The 23,120-nt window shown below is 43.9% G+C and overlaps 1 protein-coding gene across 1 annotated transcript in view; it reads left to right on the forward strand.

Annotated features, from left to right (window-relative positions):
• The first annotated feature begins 2,336 nt into the window (after positions 1 to 2,336).
• The window catches only part of bmp6 (bone morphogenetic protein 6), a 43,452-nt gene continuing 22,668 nt past the window's right edge, over positions 2,337 to 23,120 (forward strand). Inside the window, exon 1 of the mRNA XM_070985805.1 lies at positions 2,337 to 3,249. Coding sequence (XP_070841906.1) covers positions 2,841 to 3,249 — 409 coding nt within the window. The 5' untranslated portion in view covers positions 2,337 to 2,840. The remainder of the gene's footprint in view (positions 3,250 to 23,120) is intronic.

Consider the following 23,120-nt stretch of genomic DNA (forward strand, 5'->3'; position numbering starts at 1 on the left):
GGGTCGCTGTGACAGGACTGGAAAGCACCAACGAGGAAGAAGCTGTGAAAGTTTTTGTGCTGACTTGTTTGTTTAGTATGACACATGCCCAAGGTTAATGGCCCGTGAAGTGTTTAAAACGTGAATTCCACGAGCTGACTTGTGTAAAATCACCCATTTCCTTTCATAGTTTTACACTCAAAAGGACCATTCCCCTGTTTCTGTGTTTAGAGCAAATAAAGCATCTTGAGGAAACTCACCATTCGCTGGATCATTGCCAGCGAAAGGAGGTTTTTCTTTTTCATTTTTTGTTGCTCAAACTAAGCTTAGCCACTGAATCTGTATTATAAATCAGGGATTTAAGTAAATGGGACTTTTGAGTCCAAGGAAAATGAAAAAGAAAAAAGCTGATAAATGACATCCTGGAGAGCATTGGTTCTCTGTCAGCCCAGTATGGTGTCTTCAGCCCTGGTTCTGTTATTTTAGAGCTTGATCAGTCGGTTTCCTCTCCAACACACGCACACACACACAGGCACACAGATACACATGCAATTTTATTCAGTTTGAAGTCTTTGCATGTCATTTTCATACAGTACCGACTGGATTTCTGCTTGGTAGACAGGAAAACATTTTAAAGTGTAGAAATCTCCTCTGCTGTGGCGTGCCATGCAGAACGGTAGCCAGAAATATGAAGTCGGTGTCTCCCTAACAAGTTTTAGTGAACGGGTAATAACATGCAAGAACACCAGCATGGTTCTTTAACATGCTGACAAAGGACTTACGAATATGACATTTCATTTTATCTGTATTAGAGTGAAATGTTGTGTTTAGTATTAAAGCTAGCCAGCATTAAAGTGTGTGTGTGTGTGTGTGTGTGTGTGTGTGTGTGTGTGTGTGTGTGTGTGTGTGTGTGTTTGGAGGTGGTATGTGTCGCTTTGATGCTGGTTCTCACTCTTCACATGCAGATAAGATAGGCTCTGGCAGCAGCAGCAGTAGCAGAGACACAGAGATATGGACACCTTTGGGCCTTATCACCAGGACCATCACAGTCTGAAGGGACCACGGAGACATAACACAGGTTAGAGTGAAAGGAATCATGGGAGGGAGAGAAGGAAATGAAGACTTTAAAAAATTCCTTTTCTGGTGTCAGAGGATTCTGGGACATATTCAGCTGCGCTCTGCGAGTATATGGCATCAGTGGTGAAAGAAATATTCAGATCCTTTAGTAAAAGTACTAATACCATGCTGTGAAAAGCAAAAGCCCTGCATTAAGTAAAAGAATTGAAGTTTTATCAGCAAAATTTACTTTGAATATCAAAAGTTAAAGTTTTCATTCTGCATGAAAATGTTCCCTGTCAGTGTTTTGCTGTAATATCTGATGTTTTTGTATTAATATTACAGCTGCGTTCACGTGTACGTAGTATTTTACTGCTGTTTAAAGTTGCGCGCATTTTAAGCTCTTTTTGTACTTTTGGGTAGTGTAATGTACAACAATGCAGCATCTTCACTTAACTCTTAAATCTCAAAGTTTATACAAAAAAATACTAATAATATTCAAAATATTCAAAATCACCACATTTGGAGGTTCATGGTTTGCACTGAAAGGGAGGGTGGTGAGTGGGCGGTGCAGCCCCATCATGAAACCGGTTTAAAGTTTAAATGTTATTCAGTTGATCAGAGCACTTCAGTGCGTTTATTTCCGCGGTGTTTGAAGGAGATCAGATCGCTTCTCCGCGGGTGCTGCGCGTCATTGCTGCTGTTTCTCACTCCATCGTCAGGGGTCGTGCCTCAACTGGGCAACATTCATTCGGCTCAAGCGGAATGAATTGAAGCGCACCTTGATTCTGGATGTGTCAAGATGGAGCGCGTGCTTCATTACAACACATCTGACGATTTCATGAAAGTGCGCACGTTTCCAGCTTCGAGTGGAGAGCGCAGCAATCCAAACCGTCTGAAACAGGCTGTTGCAGCTGAAACTGCTGCACAAAACTGACCGGTGTGAGGCTACACCCCAGCACGAGCAGTGACATACAAAAGTCCAACAAAAAATATAAAAAAGTAGGATTATGATGAAGTCGTCGTATCAGAGGCTGTAAAAACGCCACAGGAACATTATGAGGAACATAAATGTAAAGTAGACTAACTTTACGTTTTTATGAGAATGGACAGGCTGTTACTCTGCAGCGAGCAAAATATGGAAATATGATGTTAGAGTTGTCCTTGTAGCCTGAAGAGCTCCACCTCTGGCTAAGTGCGCACGGAGTGGGCGGTTTCAGAACACGCATACACACAGACTCTCACACACACGTACACACACGCGCACGCATATTATGGACTGCAACCTGCGGATTCCTGTTAGACTCACACACACAGCCTGTAAGAAGTAGGTGACCGTCACTGAGCCCACTTCTACCGTTGAAGGGCGGCTTTTGTCAGTGCGCATCGTTGGAAAATCTTATATTTTGGAGAGCAAACACATCCGCTTAGTTAAAATGGCTTCTTTCAGGGGACTTGTTGCTCTTTTATTGGCGGACTTCGTATCAAACGGCGTCTTTTGACCGACTTACCGGAGCGCTCAGAATAAAGTTTCACATGGTGCACTTTATCCTGAAGCAGCACAGCGCGCTACGGGAATCAGAAATGAGAGCAGGGCCGACACTATTTTGCGCATTTCTCTTTAGGAAGTATTTCATATGGCTTGATACACGAGCCTTTCCTGGCTTTTGATCTGCGGCTGCGACAGATAACAGCGCGCTCGGGCGGACTTTGGTTACCATTACGCACATTTTACATTGGGATAGGCGACTAAAGCTCCAAGCCAGACACACTTGGGACTCCGGAGAGCACAGCGGGACAACACCATGACCAGCTGCTGGCTTGCCTTAGTCGGATTGTGGTGGAGCGCTTATTATTGCATGTTCCTGGTCGCGGGGAGTAATTATTCACTGGATGGAAACAACGAAGTGCACCCGGGTTTCATCCACCGGCGGCTGCGGACGCACGAGAAGAGGGAGATGCAGAAGGAGATCCTGACCATCCTCGGGCTGCCGCACAGACCGAGACCGCATCTGTCGCACGGAAAGTACAACTCCGCTCCTCTTTTCATGTTGGACTTATACAACACCATATCGAGCGAGGAGAAAAGCCAAGTGGAGGGCATGCTGGACCGCTATCAGACCATGCGGACGACCCAGAGTCCGCCTCTGGCCACATACCAAGAAACTGCCTTTCTAAATGACGCAGACATGGTGATGAGCTTCGTTAATCTAGGTAAGGTTTGAAATTAGTTAATTTGATCGGGGATTGTTTCGTGCGTAATTGCGCTCTTGTGAAATGGTTTTGTTGGATCGACGAGTCGAATCTCTCATTGCGAGACTGAATTAAGGGTGAAACAGGTGTTTGGCACAAGCAAGGTTCAAGCTGGGAAGAACATGCAAATGTATGGGGATCCGCATGATGTTTACAGATGAAGCATTAATTGGGCTCATCCTAAAATATTTTTTATTGTTTTTAATATTGGAAACCCGGAGCTCATAGTTGACCCACATTTTTATTTCCGCTGTGTACAGGACACTAGCACAATTACGCACACAGTAGTAGTAGTGGTAGTCAGCAATGGATCGTGAACTATCGCACTGTGTGAACCACACAGAGGCCCGATAGTCCCTCGCCTCCTCTGGTTTACAAAAGCTGATGAGGTATGTATTGTTTCGGCGTAATTTATTGTTACGCGTCCCCTCTCCGGGTAGATTGGCCCTCCTCCGCTCATTTGTAAGAACGAAATTCTGTGGTCAGTCCTGCTGTGCAATCTCCTGCATGATTTATGTCTTCGCGGGAAAAATAGACTTACAAACCATCAACCACCACCGCTGGTATTTGTATATAAAGGGCTATTCCTGCCGTTGACCTCCAGAGCAGCGATTTGCGGTTTCTGTGCGTAAATTGCGTCGCATTGTTTGTGTTACCCAAGCGGATTTGCCTTTAATTAGCTCCGGTGACGATAAAGAGGGACACTTTAATCACAACGAGTTTGGAACATAAAAGCGAAAAGGCCTTCCTTCCATTAGCAGCTCCAGTGTTTACTGGGAGACTCTAAACAGAGCGGCTGAAGATAAACAGGCGCTGCCACAGTCAGACGCTGGTGGACGAGGAGGCTTAAATCCAGACTGATTGTCATCCTCCTTGGGAGCGAAGGGCATTGTCGTGATCCAGCCGGGAGAGCAGTGGGAATGTATCACTGCTGAAGAATGCAGTCTCGTGTTTTTTAGCTTCTCGTGAAACAGGAAGTTCTTCAAATATTTCAGCCCTCACCTTTTGCAAAGCATTTAGCAGTCACCCAGTGCCACACATGAAGAGGAGAATTAAGGTCGGGGTTAGAAAAAGCAAATGTTTCTCTACTTATTGGTCCTGTGAGTCTGGGTGTTGCAACATGCAGTGATGAAAACCAGATCTTCAGACAGGAGGAGGCCGTCGTTTTGGTATCATATATCGAAGCCCCTCACTTGGCTTCTGTGTGGGAGTGTGATGGTGGCGGCGTGGTGTTTGTGTGTCTGTGGTTTTGGTATTCCTGTGCTGTGTAAGTTTGGGTTTATACTCCTGTGTTGTTGCACATCTGGCTCTCCACTTTGATTAATCGCGTCCTGTGCATCTTTTGACGATTCCCTCAGATTTCTGCGGTGACCGGAGGATTAGGTTGCCATCTCCTCCAGCCGTACACAGAGTCCTAACCGCCCTGGAGGAGGGACAGCTTCCTCCCTGAATGTGATTGTAATTAATGTTGGACAGGCCAAGGCTTTCCATCTGCTTTGCAAATAAGGCCTTGCACGACTACCGTGTGTCATCGCCATCCGATTGGTTTTTAATGTGTCTTTTTGCTCGATTGGAGCGGTTTGTATGGAGTGACTTAGAAAGCTATAGTAGAAAGTGGGCTGAAGCTCTTCTGGGTGGTCCTTTTTGTTTCAAAAGCGGCCTAAAAATCTGGATATCACGTGTGGCCAAAGTAAAACTACAAATTAGAATCAAGATAAATGAAAGGAAGAAAAGAGGGGAAGCCAAACAATCTGTCAGGAACGATTTGAAAAATATAGAGCAGGATTAACAGACAGAGGCCGAAGCAGACTCGCTCATTAAAAGGCACCTTCACCACGTAATCCCTGTGTGTGAAACCAAATCAAGGCGAAGAACAATGCACTGATTTAAAACTGGATTCACCTTTTTGCATTAGCAGATCTTCCCCGCGTGTGGATGTAAGAACCTCGGACTTTAAAGTGACCAAATAAGAAGATGACAGTGATTTAAGCGTCATCCTGAGCTGATGTCTTTCACAGCCAGCTGCGGCAGTAGCAGAAAGAGAGCTCATTTTCTGAGGGCACTCTCTTGGGGCTCGGGTAGATTTAAGAGCCCCTGTTACATCCAGTCTCAAGTGCACTCTCTGCACCCCCCCCCCCCCCCCATGATTCATGAAGACCTCTTGTTCAGTCATCCATTCTCCTTAGCTTTCATCACTTGTTCAGAATGACCCATTAAAAAAAAAAGCCAACCAAGTGGTGGAAAACTTCAAATTGGTGGACCAGAAGCATATTTTCCAGCTCCCTTTTCATCTTCATTCCTAGAATAGCACGTTCATCACTGTTTGCCTTGCGGACGTCCTGCTTTCCACTGAGGTCTAGTGAAGTGACACTGTGTGCAGAATGACTCATGCTGTGTGACACGCTGCAGCTCCAAACCTGTCCTAATGCCCAGCAGGGTCCTCGGGTAATGGTTACATTCATAGTTCAAGGAGTGTTAGACCTCTAGTAGAGCCATGCAGTTGTTTACAAGCAGGTTCGTAAAGATAACAGATGTTTTTTTCTTTGTGGCTTAAACATGCAGACTTTCTTTGAACATGAATTCAAATGATTTTACCTTTTTATTTGTCAGAGGTAACAGATAATCTTACATGAGCAGACACATATATGTACTTAGCTGTAGTATGTTCCTCTGAGAAGACCCTATGTGAGGTTTTAAAGTACAGTTGCGATGCGTTTAGTGGAAAAAGGATGACCTGCCCTTTTCAGATGCTGGTCTCTGGTCACAGACCTTCTATAAATCCCTCACAAGGTAATATATTGTGGAGTGAGTGGGAAGACACTGACCGCTCTTGGTAAGGTGCATCCCAGTGGAAAACAAATACAAGAGGTCAATTCTCAATTAATGACGGGTGACATATTGTTAAACAAATATCCGCAGCCACCATGTGAGGGCTATAATAGCCCACGGGGGAAAATTTGCTATTCCGAACAGGTTTGGTTTTTGTGGTTGAGCTGCTACCTCGTGGATATCGTGAGTCAGGGATGCACAGAAATGGCTTTGGTTTCACGGGTCACGGAACATGAACTCCAAATGTTGTTCCTGTGTCATCTGCATTTAGCTGTGATGAGCTTGCCTCGCCGTTGCTGTCCCGTGCCAGCCAGACGGACAGGTGTGGAGGCCTCTCTAAGCTTGGCTTGGCTCAGAGTGCAGCCCAAAGCTCCCAATGCTTGTTTGCTCTCCCATCCTTTACTGTTTGTCTGCTGGGTCTTACCAGAGGGAAGGTCCCATAATAATCCAGGCAAATCCATCCAAGACTTTAGAGTCAATCTTGTTTTTCTTTTCCTACTGTTTTAAACTCAGTGATTGACGGGTGAGCTTGACTCTGCCTTCCTTTTAGTCGGTGAACAGTTTTCTATTCAAAGTGTTTCATCATCAGGTAAAATCCAGATGTCTTTTTCCAAACTTTTGTTCCCACTGAGCCACACGTGCTGTATGTATCTCTCACCAGATCACAAATCTGTTTGCGTGTGTCCCAGTTTTCCATGGCTACATGCTAAAATTAGGGTTGGTGCTACTCCAGTCCAGGTGATAGTTTTATTACACCTTTTATTGCACCCAAACTGTTTAACTTGGCTGGATTGAGGTTCAGCCTCTCACACTGTTCTGTCAGCCATATGGATCATTCAGGTGTTGGACTGATCAGAGATGCTTTATGTGACAGGGAGAATGGTAGCTAATGTCAGCATAGTTTCAGGGTCACTTCAGTTGTCGGCTGATATTGGACAGCAGTCCACTCAAGATGTGTAGTGGCTTTGTGTGGATGCAGTCTTAAGTTATTGTGGTCCCTTTTAAGGCCATTCCAGTTTCTGGAAAGTTGAATCACACCAATATTCTAACATGATTTAATGCTTTTGTGCACTTGTCTCTCATGACTACCCTCCTTCTCTTCTCCTTTCTCCTCTCCGTCTCTGCACAACTCGTTGCATGGCTGTAGCTGAGCTGTCACTGCCTCTCTTACCTAAGTCAACAGCCAAGCTTTCTACCAGCCTACCTCCCACACTTTAAAGGCAAACAAGCCAGAAGCCTTAAGAAGTGGGTTTTCAGGAGATTAGCCGGGTCCAGACAGCCCTGGGCTTATTCTGAAATGAACTGCCCTTATTAAACGGCTGTTTTCCTTGTCTTATGATGCCTGGCTGCATTTCTCAGTGCCTAAGCCCAGGTAAGCCACTTCCCTTGCAGTGAAACGTGTCCCAAAGCCCCAGCATGATCAAATCATTAGCTGGCTTCGATCAAAGAGTCAATTGTTTGATGCAGAAGGGAGCTTTGGAAATTTTTCACTAAACCGTCTTGAAACACTTCCTGCAAAGCCGCAGAGACCAGAACAGAACACAAGACCACCCGTCACTTCACCTCAACTTTGAGCGTACCGTAAACAGTATTAGCCAGAAGTTAAGCAAGGAATTCAAGATATGCTGCAGCGGAATAAAGGATATTTTCTGAGATATAAACTTGGCAGTTGAAACCTTCCTGCAATGGTGAGAAAAGTTACATTAACAAACTGCAAACCTCTGTGTTTGTTTTCATTTGTTTACAGTATCAGATATTTCACTGCCGCTACAAGCTCGCTTGAACTTGCAGTGATGATCAAGAATGGCCCAAGATATACAAATAATTCTGCTTATTGAGTTACAGTGTTTTAAAATGCTTCCTTTTTCTCATGTTTGGATTGTATTGGTTGTCAAGCTCTCTGGCAAAACATGCAGCTGCCTCAAGAAACAAACAGGGTTGATGGGGGAAACATCTCCGGTTAACCGGATTATGTCTTTTCCAGTCCAGCTTCATGTCTGTCGTAAAAGACGAGGTGTTGCAGGACAGCTCTGTTGTCCATCTACGTTTTTACCACAGACCGTGCAGCGTGCATAAGTGCGTGCATGTCTCCTGACAGTATTGTCTTCAGTCGGTGGAGGAATCGAAGCAGATAACCTCTTGCTGTGGGTGGATACATAGATGGAGGTGTGCACACTCACACAGAGCTGGACGACCCTAAGGTCAGCAGATAACCATTTATAAGAGAGCATTCCATTTACACTTGAAGTCATCCCTGTCACACACCCTGCTCTTAACACCCCTCTCCCCCCACGCCCACCCACCCTGATGATATCTCTCCCCCTCACGCCATAACTCTGACTTGACGAGATGGCAGCAGAGATCGGGGCGAAGTGAAGAGATTACACCTCTTGCCTTATTTTCTCTCTCCGTCTTCATTTCATCTCCCGTCCAGTCTCACGTCTTCATCGGACATTCCAGTTCAAAGTGATAGTGCCGTGGGATGGAGGAGTGTGACGAGATAAGGGGGTGAAGTGAGGCACACTCGCGGCTGGTAACGATCTATCGAACAAAGCCGATAACCCTGGCGGAACATCTGATTAGGGCCCGCTGCTCCCATTTATCACCTCTGGGTGCAGGCATGGAGGAATTTGCACTATTTGTTCTGCCATGCATCACTGTCCTCTCACTCATCTGTTGTTTGCTCCATATCCGTCCATCTCGACATTTATCTTTCTTTGTGTCTTTGCCACGTTTCAAATTATCACTGTATTTCATATTTGATTTCTCAAATCAGACCTCAGAGGGGGCCCTGACCACAAGCTGTGCAACAAGCACCTAATCAGAAACAGGTTCACATGATGGCCTCCTTCAGGAACTCATACAAACAGACAGCACATGATATATTAAGCTATTGGCCCTGTATTAAACATATTGATTATAGCAGGGGTTTCACCGGAGAGTCTGGTGGTCCAAATGCAGTTTTTAAGGCTTTTCCAGCCACAAAAGAGAAGAATTCTGGCATGAAAAAGCAACATTTAAAAATATTGAATCTGACACAAAATGTAAAAAATCCAAAAATATTCATATATATCTTGACTTTTCCCTGTGTTCTCTCCTTTTGTGAACAGTTATATCTGACATGTTGAGTTATTGTTGTAACCCCTTCTATCAGTCCGAGGGTGTGGGTATGTGCTGAAAACAAAGAACAAGTGTGTGTGTATGTGTGTGTGTTTTTACTGCCGCATCCCTCTTTCCTGCTAAAAGTGCTGTAAAACTGTCAGCCTTTGTCTCGTGTTTAACTGTCTATGAGGAGGCCATGCACAGGAGATCATTAACCTGGAATTAGTGTGTGCGCGCTTGTGCGAGGCTCGGTTTGTATATATGACGTTTGTATATGTGAAATAAGCAAAGATGCAAACAAATGTGCGTCTTTGTTTTGATCCCTGTATTTCCCCTCTGTTTCTGCCATTTTTACAAATGCAACCAAAACCACAAAAATCCATTCTGTTGGAAGTTCCAAACACCTGCTGCCTGTGTTTTGTGTTTCGGTCGATGCAATGAGGTTTGGCGTGTAAGAGTGAAACAGACGATGCTACAGGACAGAGAAGCGTGTGGATGCCGTAGGTGGCACTGGTGCAAACTGCATCAACGTGCAGCTGTTATTTTGATGCGAAACAGATGGAAATCACCACACACATCTGCTCGAAGCTGACATTCATCTTCTGTTTTTAAAGAAAATATGAATGACGCATAGCTGAGAATTTAGATTAGTGACATGATGGCTCATACTTGCCAGTTGTTATAGTAAGTAAATAGACCTTGTTTCCTCAGGCCCTGGCAGAAAACTCTTTGGGAACCACCACGTGCTTCAATCCCTTAAACAGGAACACTTATCGCTTCCTTTTCTGACCTTTTGTTTCTCCGGTTTCTAGGTACTTACTTCACTGCTGTTATTTTAGCAGTTTTAGGAGTTCTGTCAGCTTAGGCACATTGTCCCTCTTCAAAGGACTCATTCATTAACATATAGATCTGTATGGTAATGTGTTTGATGTTACATTACAGTACAGGACTTAAGCGAAGGTGCATGTCTTGTCTTGGAATTTCTGGTCCACCCAGTGTTCAAAAAGGTTGTGAACCTGTGAACCGCTGAACTCCGAATCGGCGTGTCCTTGTGTGCCCAGTAAACTCCATCCATTATCATAATGAGCCCTTCGTTTGCTCTGCCGGAGAGGTTCGTTCTGGTAATGGAGATGACCACGGCCGACAGGAATGGCGTAAATGTCACAGTAAACATTCCTGCTGTCACATTCTTCTGTGAAGCCACCGGGAAACCTGCAGGGATTTATTACTAGTAACTAAAAAGAGCAGAGGAAGAGAGAGAAAGGAGGGGAAGAAAGGAAAGAAAAGAGGCACACCCAGAGGATGCTGGAGGGCTGAGAAACTCTGGGACATGTGAAAGGTGATTTAAAGCCTTTGGTGACCTTGAAGGAGCAGTGGAAGGAGGGTGTGAGTGTGTGTTTGCTCTAGGAGCTGCATATACACTTTTATGTGTACACAAATGTCTTTGTGTTTATATGAGTGCAACATGAAGATATTTTATGGTGCGAGAACAAGTAAGAACATGATGGAAATCCTTTTTTTTAACCTTTTTAGAAGCACGCCGGTCGATCTGTCCACCAGACTGAGAAATCTCTAGGCAATCCAACTATTGGATGGATTGCCAGGACATTTTACTCAAACATTTGTGGTTCCCAGAGGTTGAATCCTGTCAACTTTGACTGCTGACTCTTTGCGTCACTGTGAAGTTGACATGTTAAGCTTTTAGTGAAATGTCTACTGTTTGAAGGATCCCGCCCTCAGAATCAATCAACATTCATTATTTCATCTAGTGCCAGGATCAGGTTAGGATTAATATTTGCTCAGTGCTTTGGGCGCTTCACAGCAGCACATTAGCATGCTGACTTTAGCATTCTGCTCAAAGCGCTGCTGCATTGCAGAGTTGCTGGCATGTCATGGTTTGATCTTTTGCTGTCATTTGCATCAGGACATGGCTTTAAGTTTGGACATATAATAGATATATTCAGAGGAAAATGTAACCTGTGGATGCTGTTGCATGTCACCTGTTAGTGGTGGTCCATTCCTTCCAGGAGTTACCTTGTGTTGAACTCTTGTAAATGAGTTTTGTTGATGAACCCTTTTCCCCAGAACCAGCTTGTTTTCATCTATGTGGTTATCTTCTCCATTTTCCAAATGCCTCGCGACAGCCTTTTGCACAGATGTGAATCTGTTGCACTGAGTCAGATGTTTGGATGTTGGTTAGAAAAAGAGAGCAAAAGTATTTTCTGTGGGTGTCAAATGCGAGGTGTCTTGTGGCTGCGCTGCACTCTGGTCCAGTGTTTTTTTCCAGACTATTTTAGCTGTCAGCAAATATCTAAATCTATTGCACCTGTGCTGGAACTGAAGTGTCTTTGGCCAGTTAGCCTTACAAATTAGGAAATACACCACAATAAAAAGACAGTGGACCCTGAAACTTAAGGTAGATCAGCAATGGAAATTTATTTGACAGTGATGAGTGTATTCGGGTGGAGTTTTCCTTAAAGGTCAGGGTCAAGGGTTAGAGAATGAATGTCGTCACTCATTCACATGAAGTCCTTACAAGTACGCAGACTTGTGACCTGGTTTGTGTGTGTCTGGACTCATAATTGGAGCGTATTTACTGTGTGTGTACTTGTTAGACAACAAGACCTTGTTATAAAAGAAGTCCTCATCAAACACTGGTGCCACAGAGAAAGCTGCACCCCGCGGCCCCTCGCATGTTCCCAGGCTGGTCGTCTCTCTAAAGAGGACGTGCCTGAAACAACAACCGTGGGTCCACAGTGAGAAAAAGGCCCCATGTGAGCGCAGATGCTCCTTACCCTCCGGAGCAAGTAGCCTCCCTTTCAACCGCGCTGCCGCTGACAAATTTACGAGCCCTATGCTGACCCGCGGGCTGACTTTCCAAACATGATACTGACAGGAAAACAGTCGGAGACGGGAGGGATGGAGGGAGGAAGAGAGAGAGATGAGAGAAAGAGAACAGAGGAGGAAGTGAGGCAAGACATGTATATGCTGTGGTTTCATCAGTGGATAATGAGCGTGCAATGTTAAAATCATAAGATGCTATGGTTAAGCAAACACGTGGAGATTCATCACTTTTATCACTGTTTTTTTTACTTGCTCAGTTTTTTTTTCACTTGAAAACAGAGCTTTGAGAGAAACTGCAAATATAGAAAAGAAAGGCAGACAACAGGTGAGAAAGAAATACGAAGAAAGATGGTCTTATTTTTATCTCAGTGGGTGCAGCGGCACACTAACATGTCCGGAGGTTAGGGGTTTGACTCCCATCGAGGCCACGCATAAGAAAAATGTATCCACTCCCAGTGCCGTGAGGGCTTCTGGATAAAAGGATCTTATCACTAAGGATGTGCAGGGGAAACTCTGCCCAGTCCTTCCTCCTGCACGGACACTTTCCACACCTCCGAGCAGCCAGTCTCCTGGATACCTTATCAGACTGAGTGTTTAAAAGTTCAGATTCTTGTTTCATGTTAATGCCAGTTTATTACAAGTTGGGTCTTATTTTTGTAGTTCTGGCCAGAATTTCTGTCTGGAATAATAAGTCTGCAGTCACTGAGTTGATTTCTGAGATCAGGGAACATCATTAAAAAGATATGACAGGTGATCAGACCTTCATAAGTTTGGAAATAACCATCATGTTAAACAAACCTTCTTTGTGTTTTCATTTTGTTCCACCGTGCTTACCGTAGTTGCATGGGCAAGGAAGGATCATCACCGATATTTTGGATGTGCCCAATTTCTGTTTCACCTCCAAATTGTGTGATTGAGAACATCTGGCTAAGCTGCCGGTTTGTTTACTGATCATCTGGATCCGAATCAAATTGAAAGGACCCAGAATTATCTTCTCACATCAGTCACTGTTCACTGTTTGTTTATGACAGATGAGTGTATTAACACAAGATGTAAACAGGATCAAATCTATAATTACGCCCCAAAATACAAACAAAAAATTACAATCAAGTAGCAAAACATAATCAAGTAGATTAACACACTTTAATGAATGTGGTTTTTACCATTTCTGCAACTTTTCCCATCTATTTTTAAAGAATTTTTTACAGTAGGCTTTAAAAATATGCAGGTCTGACCTCATGTTGAGTGCACTGCATTGTACATTTAGAGAAAAGTGTTTAAAAAAACAGGTGGGGCCCCCAATCTGAGGTAACACATAATTCTGAAAGGCAGTCTGGATGAGCATTTTTGGCTTTCAGCAAAAAATCAAATAGCAGGGAGAAAGCCAAAGTTCTCCACACTTTCATCTCACCGATAAAGTGTTGACATTGTGACAGATGTATTATTAGAAACACTGATTACTTTTCTCCTGATTTGTCTCAAAGCCCACCTGCTTTTTGAATATACAGGTATCCAGTTACTGTCGCTGTTTTTGGAGCTGTGCCTGCGTGTAAAACAAGCAGTAGGTCTTACATGTAAGTCAGCCCAGGGGGGAGATTGAAGCTGGCCCAGACTGATTTATCAGTGGATCATATGCTCTGCCTCTAAGCCGCTGAAATGCCTTGTGGTCACCATGGACTTTCCAAAGGGAATCGCACCGAGGCTCGACTGTCTTCATGACGGAGCGAGGGGAGGGGAAAGAAAGGCAGACAGAGAGGTGAGGATAGGGAGATATAGTGGTGGGGGGGTGGGGGGGGGGGGGGTGTGTGGGGAGGAAGAGAGGGAAGAGAAAGTGTTTGTAGTGAGAGGGAGGGAAAATGGAGTACCAAACAGCATCACAGAGTGAGCCGGCCTTCTACCTTGTGGCTCTGGAATGCAACGCCACCAATATTTTGACTTCTCCTTTGGAAACAGCTGCGTTTCCCTTTTTCAAAGATATTTTTTCCTTATTTATCGGATCCCTCAGGAGAGATCCATCTCCTGGCCCTGACACCGGCTTCCTCCTCTAAATCTGGGACCAGACCGGCCTCAGCTCAGACACACATGCATACGCGCACACTCGCACACATGCACACCTGCTGCCCAAAAGCAGACATTAACCCCAGATCACTATAGCAGGCCTCTTTACTGCCTGTGCAGTAGAAGCACACAGACAGAGGAGACACACAAATACATGCCATCGAACACAGGCACACACACACAGGCAAACAACTACCCATAAAGCAACCTGAACATAATGAATAAGCAGCCAACATAGTGTAACTATGAATGCTACCACACACATAGACACATGCCTGTGTGATTGGCCTTCAGATGGTTTCCCACAATGCCTGACAGGCAAATCAAAGCCAATTCTCAACAACCATCATCCCGGTATTGACACAGCATAAATAAAATGAGGCCTGAACCCACAGAAATGTTTTGTTTTGCTCAAAAACCATGGGAGTACATCTCTGTTTACGGAATATTCACTTAGCTCTGAACGGTGGCGAATCCCTAAAGCTGCCGAGGGAGCCGTTCCTGAGAGGCTCTGCGGTCACGACCCGAGAGGAAAGCAGCAAGTTGCTGTCCCCTGCCGTATAAATTGCAGAAGAAATGGAGCCGAACACCAAGAGAATCACGCAGGAAGTTTCCTTTTTGAAATGATCAGACCCCTGTATGTCATGGTCACCGACTTCCCCAATAAATACTGACTTTAATGGCTTCTTCGTAAAATCATCACAGGCCCGCCTGTCATCCTGCATTTGGAGATTTCATGTTGTGACCAAGCAACAGTCAAAAACCCCTTTTATTGTCATGCGTCGCTGATAGATTTGCAGCAGCTTCTGTTTTGTGACGAACCCTCCTCTGCCGGCCACGCAAGTGTTTTTCCCCTGTATCCCATGGCAATCGAGGGCCAGCAAACCCTGACAATATGACCAACTCTAAACAACGTTTCTTTTAGTGTGCAGCGCATTGCCAGATTAATGATCCTGGTTTAGGCTTGTTGTTGTTATTGTTGTTAGTCACATACATTAGAAAGTGAAGTGTTTGTGTCATGGCTTTTATTTATGACCGCAGCACTCGGTTGCGTTTATTTTCTTGCTCGTGTCTAAACGAAACAGCCAGAAGTGTTTCTGCCAAATCGGCCTCCAAAGAGAACAAGATGTTAGAGAGGGAATAGGACGGACTCACGCACCAAACCAGCAGCAGGAATCTTGTACTTTTATCCCAACAAGCAGCACAAGTCCATTCAGGTGTCTGATTTTTGAAAGTTAAAGTCATGTTGTGACCAAAATGGCAGAAAGATTGAGAAAGCAGAAGTAACAAATTACATGGACTCCTCACCGTAATTAGGTGGCTTTTTACTGAACTTTGATTTGTGCCATCTTGTGTAGTGTTTGAGGATTTGAGAAGTCACCTGGATCCATTGTGTGAGGACCACTGATCTGTGCTGAAGTGAGGTGTGGGCCGCCGTCGTCGGTCTGACCAGCGGCTGTTGTGACAGCTGCTCTGCTGTAGGATTACATTTTTATTCACATCCCCATAAAGTGCAAAGAAATATTTTCTGCACTTCTTTTCCAAGTCATTTGTTTCCTGATTTTATGGAATTTCCTTGTAAATGTGAAAAAGATGTTGCACCGTCTTTTGTTGACAGCCCACTGGCTCGAGGTGATGTCCAATGAAACGAGTGCTTGTTTTTACAGGGGCTTTTGGGGAAATTGCAACTGGCTATTAATGTCAATGAGCTTTTCTCTGTGGCCATTTCAAGCTGGAAGTGTTCGAACAGACACAAATGATGCTGAAAGATTGATATTAGACATGGGTGTAAAGGTTGAATGCACACACACATGTCTGTCTTGTTTACCCAATGAGGTCCCTCATCCTTATCTCCAAACTTGGGTCTCACCTAATTAAAGCACGAAACTAATGCCATATATGCAGCTCAAGCATTAGTATGCAAGAACCCTGCAGGACTTGCAACTTGCAGGAAGCAGTCCTTTGTGAAACATAACGCTGCCGTGAAGATGTGGCAGCAATGCTTGCAAAATCGCTTTGGTGAATTGCGTCCCTGACTCATAACTCAAGCGCTGAACCTCAACTCAAATCTTATCTTAATTTCAATCTTTATTTAAACCACTAAGCCCGAATAGCATTTCTTACAAAAACAAAGCCTTTTTTAAAAAGCCTTCAGTTGGAAAAATGTAACAAATCATGAGCGGAGACTTTCCAAAGCCTAAACTTTAAAAGTTTGTGATTTTTCAGCATTTGAGTATTTGGTGCATTTTGCATTTCCATTGTTTTTCATAAACCAGGACGCTTCGTAAATACAAGACGACTGTATCCAAAACATTGCATCAGATCACTTTTCTCTGTGGGTTTTCTCTGCAGTGCTTGTTGTAGATCTTGATGTTTGTATAATCTTATTTCACTTTTGAAGTATTTTCCTGGTACTGATTTGTTCTGTGGCGCTTTCCTGATTGTGCTAAATGCTTTGATATGCTTTGGTACACCTTTTCATGTTTTACACACATTCTTCTGCCCAAGATGCTTGACAGGGCCAGAATGCTGTTGTTTGCACATTTCAATGGTTTTGTTCATTCTTTGTGTTTGTTGTAGTAGACTTTGTTGATGACATACCTAACTTACTGCCTGTGATTTAGACTGAGCAGAGCCAAAACAGTCACATCAGCTTCTTGCCAACCTGTGCAGACGGCAACAGCACCAGTAAAAGCCAATCTTCTCACAATGGGAACATGTTAAGCTACGTTATGCTACATTATGCTATGAGATATTACACTACGTTATGCTAGGCTACTTAACACTAGTTGGTTACTCTACACCTTACCTTACCTAACCTTGTGGTACTTTATTTTACCTCATGGTACAATCCACTGCTGTGTTGGAAATGGGCCATAACAAAAACAGAAATCCTCCAGCTTGCTTAAATGCCCCCTGCAGTGGAACCACATCTTAATCCTAAGTAATAGCGCTTGAAGAGATGGAATAAAATCTCCTATTGACACACAGGTATGACACATCCAACTACCTGGAGGCCAACTGGAGACTCAGCAGAGAGCTGATGACTGCTACCACTCAGCTGTCAGTCTGTTGATGGAAAACACTGATACTGCACAGTCTAGCAGCCATACTTCGGATATCTATCTGTTAGCGGAGGGGCAATTACAGCAAATTATCTGACCGCCTACCCCCTGGGTTAGACACACACACACACACACACACACACACACACACACACACACACACACACACACACACACACACACACACACACACACACGTTGGACACTAGCTAAAAATCTCAAAATGTCAAAAGATAGATGTCTGTCCGGGCTTCATTTTATCATCTTGTGCGGAATGCAGCGCAGTGGTGATAGAGCTTGGGACGGTGGGAACAAGAATCAAATATTCTTCCTCATGTGTGAGTTTGTGTGTGTCCTGGAACAGTACGCCTGACATTGTGTGTCATGGTTTTGGATGGGTAGACAAATCCAAATGGTTTTTCAAGGATTATATGGAGGATGATGGCTGTAGAAAAATGTGATTATATGGTTCAAATGGGGCCTTTGTTCTTGGGGATGCCTGTCCAGTGAGGTCATTATGTACTGTAACCTGTGGGAGGTAATGGAAGAAGAGCAGGCTGGATATCCAGGCCATTGATGAATGTGTGTTTGTCTGTGTGTGTGTGAAAGAGGAGAAAATTGTCAAGCTCTCAGGAAGTGCTCCATATAATATAAAATGCTGCTTTGACAGTGGTATTAATGCTTTGCAGGAGTGTAAAGTGAAAGAAAATACATTAGTTGAACAATTGAATTCAAAGGTGTTTAACTGGGTGCAAATGTCTATTGGCGTGGCTAAAAATAGACATTACATTAAAGCTTTATAAAGCTAATAAAAGGCTCCAAATCTTAGTACTCATTTTCATTTATTGCTGTGTTTTAGTAGGTCACAAAAATGTCACATCCAACCAGCTCAAACAGTTAAATGAAATCAAGGTTCCTGTAACTTATCCCATATTTTGTCATCTGTGCCTTTCTTTGTAAAAGATAATGTGTGAGCCAAGATTAGTCCAAACAGCACAAAGATTTAGCACAGCACAGCTGTCGTCCATCTTTATTTACTATATACTATTTCACAGCAGACATTTTCACTTGTCATAGCAGGAAAAGCAAACATTAGTGATGACCTTGTCCTCAGAAGCCATGACAGTGTGACTGTGAGCCAGGATGCACAAAGGAAGGACCCTGAAACCCAAGCAGAATTCAGCCATCATTTATTTTATTCTAATATTATTATTATCAAGTGTGCACATCAAAATGTCTTCCATGAAAAGGGCCGGAGAGGCCAGATCTGACGATGATGATGAAGGTTTCATGAACCAGCTGTGTGCTGAATCACTGTTTTTGTGGCAAAGGGGATTTGATTTTGATTTGATTTCCACACTATTGCTTGAAATATGACTGACTTTACAAGTGCCTGGCCTGCTGAGCCTTTGACACAGTCCTTGGCTCTGCTCGTGTGTCTGTCAGGAACACGTAACAGTCATTAGTAAAGTGTTAAAATCACTGTACTGATTTCTGCTGGACACTGAGAGGAAAAGCTGTCAGCTGCTGCTCTGTGTTTGCTAATGGGGCTTGACAGTCGAAAGGGCTGGTCTTACTGCCTCATATCCTCGCTATGGATTGATGCTCCTGCCTCGCACTGCTGACCTCTGGGACTGTGTGCGCATCACGAAGTGTGTGTGGGAATGTTAGCATAAGCTATTTTTTTTCCTCACTTGTGTGAGAACGCAAAATATGTGTATGTGTTAGCTCTTCGCTTCAACACTTACATCTGTGCCTGTTCGTTCGTTGGTGCTCATGTGTGTGTAATTACCCTGCGTGCATGTGTGTAAGCCCTTTTCTGAAATGTGTGTGTGCCTACGCGCATCGGACATAAACTCTCGCTCTTGCCAGTGGCCCATGGCTGGTCCTGTGGTGCTCAGTGTGTCGGCTTTGATGCTGGGTCAGGGGAGAAGATCAGAGCACAGGATGAGTCTCCAATGACACACACACATCCTTGCTCAAAGTTAATGATGACTCCCAGCAGACCCCCAGCCCCTTCGTTTGTACCTCGACCTCAGGAGCTGCCCTGCCAGCTGCCTGATTACAATAAGCCAAAACACCCAGCAGACGTGGAAGCAGCTCCTGGTGGCAGCCAAGCATAGCGACACACCTTCGACAGTTCACACCAGCAGTGTTCATCTGCTCTGCTAAAAATCAACAGCAGTTTTATCTGTCCGCGCTGCATCGATGCCAGAGGTTAAAGAGTTTGAAGCATAAAATCTGGCTTGAGCCTCTTCACAAAGACTAGTGTTTACAGCATAGAGATTTCCACTTAATGAGATGTTTTTCTTTTTGAACGAAGCAGCGGCAATGAGGCCAAAGAGTTGCGATCGTATCAACTGCAAAAAGTTTCTCGTGAAAGTCAATGTGACAGGCCAAACCTTTTAATTAGATGGGACTTTGGAGGAATTAACGATTGATGGAAGACATGGACGTATCTGACCTATCCTCAGAAACCATCAAGTCTGAGAGAAAAACCAGGCAGATTATGGGCTGTAATTACATAAACACAGATGGATTCTTCTCATGCCTTGGACATCCAGAGCATTCTTTCATTGGTCTAACCATCCGCAAAGTCTTTAACAGTGTTGACAGGTTCTTGGTGTGTGAAAATTTAATTGAAGGGTGTTCTGTGAAAATGTCTTTTTATTCGTTTCTCTCCCTCATTCACTTTCATTTGTGTCTCTCCCTCATAGCCTCCCCTTTAGTGTGATGTAACGTGGGTCAGAGGAAATAGTAAATTACAGATTTAATTAGAAAGCAGGGATTTTTATGAGGGTCTTCAGGATCCAGTTTTGGCATGGTCCGCGCATAAAACTCCCACAAAGCCTGGTTATTGAGAAGATACTGGAATCTTTGCTGCGCTGCAGAGAAAAGCGACACTTGTTTTACGGCTACACTGGCTTCTTGTTCCCATGTTGGTTCAGCAAGCTCAGTGGTTCTGCCTGCAATCATCCTATTTCTTCCAAGAGACACTGAGTGGAAAGCCCAAAACCAAACATGGCCTGCTGCAAGGACAGTAAAGCAGAGCATGAAGATTTCTGTTAAATCATACTTAAACTGTACCTGTCTAACATGCTAAAAGTCAACATCCACTCTTTCCTGTTGTGATGAAGAGGACGAGGCAGAATAAACCCTGGGTTGTGTGATGCGTTTTGGGATAGAGCTGTGAGAAAAGTCAGTCCAATATCCCAGGAGTTCCATCCTTATTAGATGATTCTGCAACTTGAGAATTACATTCAATGCAACACACAAAGTTGCATATTCTTCTTGAAACAAAAGGTTGTGGAGGGCTTGTACCGTGTCTGACTTTCCTGCAGGATATTTGAGTTCACCTCCTATCACAAACCTGCTATTAAAAGGTTCAAGTTTTATTAGGCACAACCTCAATCTTTCCCCGACCTTAACCACTGTGTAATGTGCAGATATTGTAGAAAGCGAGAGCTTTAAAAATGTCGGCATTGAAGGTAATTCTAGGTTTCTCCAGTGCCCCAGTAGAGTTGTTCTCTGAATCTCATTCAATGCTGCCAAATTCAGAAAGTAGCCTGCTGCATAACCTGGTACATAACAGATCTGTGCACCTTTATGGATCCATCTGAGCAGCTTTATGTTGCAGTGAGGACAGTAGCACAAAACTTTAATTCATGTGTTCTCAAAGTGGTGAACCTTGCTCCATCTTTGCTTGTGAACGACTGAGTCTTTCCAGAATGCCCCTTTCACACCCAATCATGATACTATCACCTGTTACCAATGAACCTGTTTACCTGTGGAATGTTCCGAACAGCTGTTTTTGGAGCATTCCACAACTTTCCCAGCCTTTAGTTGCAAAAAAATCAATGAAGCTAATACGATAAAACATTTAACTTACATGTGCCGGCTAAAGTCAGTTAATGTTAGCAAGCTTTAAATAGATATTGTATCTGCTTGTGCTAAAGTTGCACTAAGTTTTAGCATGTCATAGAAAACTAATCAGTAATGAAGGGAAACTTAATGTACCAACATCCTGTAAAAGTCACTGCAGTGACCCCTGTGCAGAAAAAGTGACATAATCTTGCTTGAATGTCTAGTGTCACAAACCTGCTACTCCTGTCTGAGGTGGAGGGCTTTGCATTGTGTATTTTGCATGTCATAAACTGTAGGAGGATGAAGAAAAACCCTCTTTAAATTGGCAGTATGTACCAAATCTCTGTCTGTCATCAGACTGGTACTCAGTCATAAAATTTCACTGACAGATCTAATAAGAGCTCCCTTAAGAATCCATTATCTGGGTCACAGGTGCACTGTTCTCTGTCATCCACACCGCAGCACTGGATGCTACAGGAATGTCTACAACACTTGAAAAATTATTTAGCATGAAGATAGATTCAGAAGACGCGCTCAATTAGTCATTAGGAATCTCTATTTGTAAATATTGTGGCCAAATCTGTGTCACAGACCTATTGCAGCGGTTCCTTGCACAAGCCTCAAGCACACAATGGAAAAGTTAATTGCTCATCCAGCTTTGAGGCTAAAACCTTTCCATAATCCCCTCTTTAAAATATCTGACAACATAAGTACCTTTGAGAAAACCATCCATAATGTTCCCTTTAGTTAATTTTACCAGCTGAGTGTTGATGAAGGGCGAAAAAGTATTTTGGTGAGGGACGGCGGTTGTTGGTTGTTTTGCTCTGTGGTTGTGGGACGTGTGAGAGAAAGCAGGAGGGATTTGATGCAGGCGGCTGTTCGCCAGCTGTCCCTCCGAGGGATTGGCTGGACGGCGTTAGGAGTGTGAGCAAAAGCGCTGACCACTGACCACAGACAACTCAGCCTGTCAACCACCCCGGGGCCTTTCCTGCACACTCCTGCTTTTTCTGCTTTGCATCGAAGAACACTGCTCTTCTCCTCGAAACTAGTTTATTTCCAGATTAATCTTTTAAATTTATCTTCCGTCTTCTACTTATAGATTTAAATACACCGTCTGCTCTCTTTTTTTCAGGTACTTTTCCATCGTATCAAGTTGCTGATCGCAACCTTGCAAACTTTCAGCGTGTTTTAACATCTTGCTGGCAGTCGCTCTTCTTTATTTTTACTCCAGAGGTTGTGGTTATCAATCACTGTCACATTCATTTTTGTCTCTTCGACTATGTTGTTCGCCTGTTTGTGCGCTCATCCGCCCGCCTCCCCCAGCACAGACAGCCTTCTGGCTCAAAGTTTCACTCACTTGTCTTTCTTTCAGCACCTTTTCCCTTTTTCCTTCCTTCGCTTCTTAAAGGGGCATGCAGTCTATAAAAAGCCAACCTGTCACACAGCTCCTGTCTGCGGTATTTCACTGCTTCCACAGCTGGTACGTAGAGGATTTGGGGTTTTCTTTGTCAAATCATGTCCTCAGTCCATCACTAATGCATCATCACACTATTGATTGACCATTACAGTCAAATTAGATCAGGATACATAGAATTTGATGAGGGCTCTTATCAAATGAGAAAATATTACATGCTCTAACGTGGACTCCTGCCCGCTTTTCGACTCTTTTCTTTCACACAATGACATTGAATTCATAACATTCTACATTTTAAAATACTGAGTGGTGAATTTTAAGTCACTGGCACAAAACAAGGATATGAAGCAGTTTCGTGATTTATGACATTTATACGGATAACCACTCATCATGTGCAAGCTGTGAATATAAGGACCATATGTATACACGATAGCAAAAGATTTGCAGGGTTATGGTGTGTGTGAGCGCGCGTTTGCTTGTGTGTGCATGTGTGTGTGGGTTGCCATAGTACCTACAGCAGCAGGGAGAGGACAGCAGCGCCAGATGTTGCGCAGGTGGAAACGAGAGAACAGCTTCTATCAAAGCGTCCAAGTGAATCTGCAAATCGTCCGTCTCACTCTCTTTCTGTCACTGACCGTCTCCGTCTCTCCTCCTCT

Source organism: Chaetodon trifascialis, chromosome 18 (genome assembly GCF_039877785.1).
Source record: "Chaetodon trifascialis isolate fChaTrf1 chromosome 18, fChaTrf1.hap1, whole genome shotgun sequence".
In the NCBI taxonomy this organism is placed as follows: Eukaryota; Metazoa; Chordata; class Actinopteri; order Chaetodontiformes; family Chaetodontidae; genus Chaetodon; species Chaetodon trifascialis.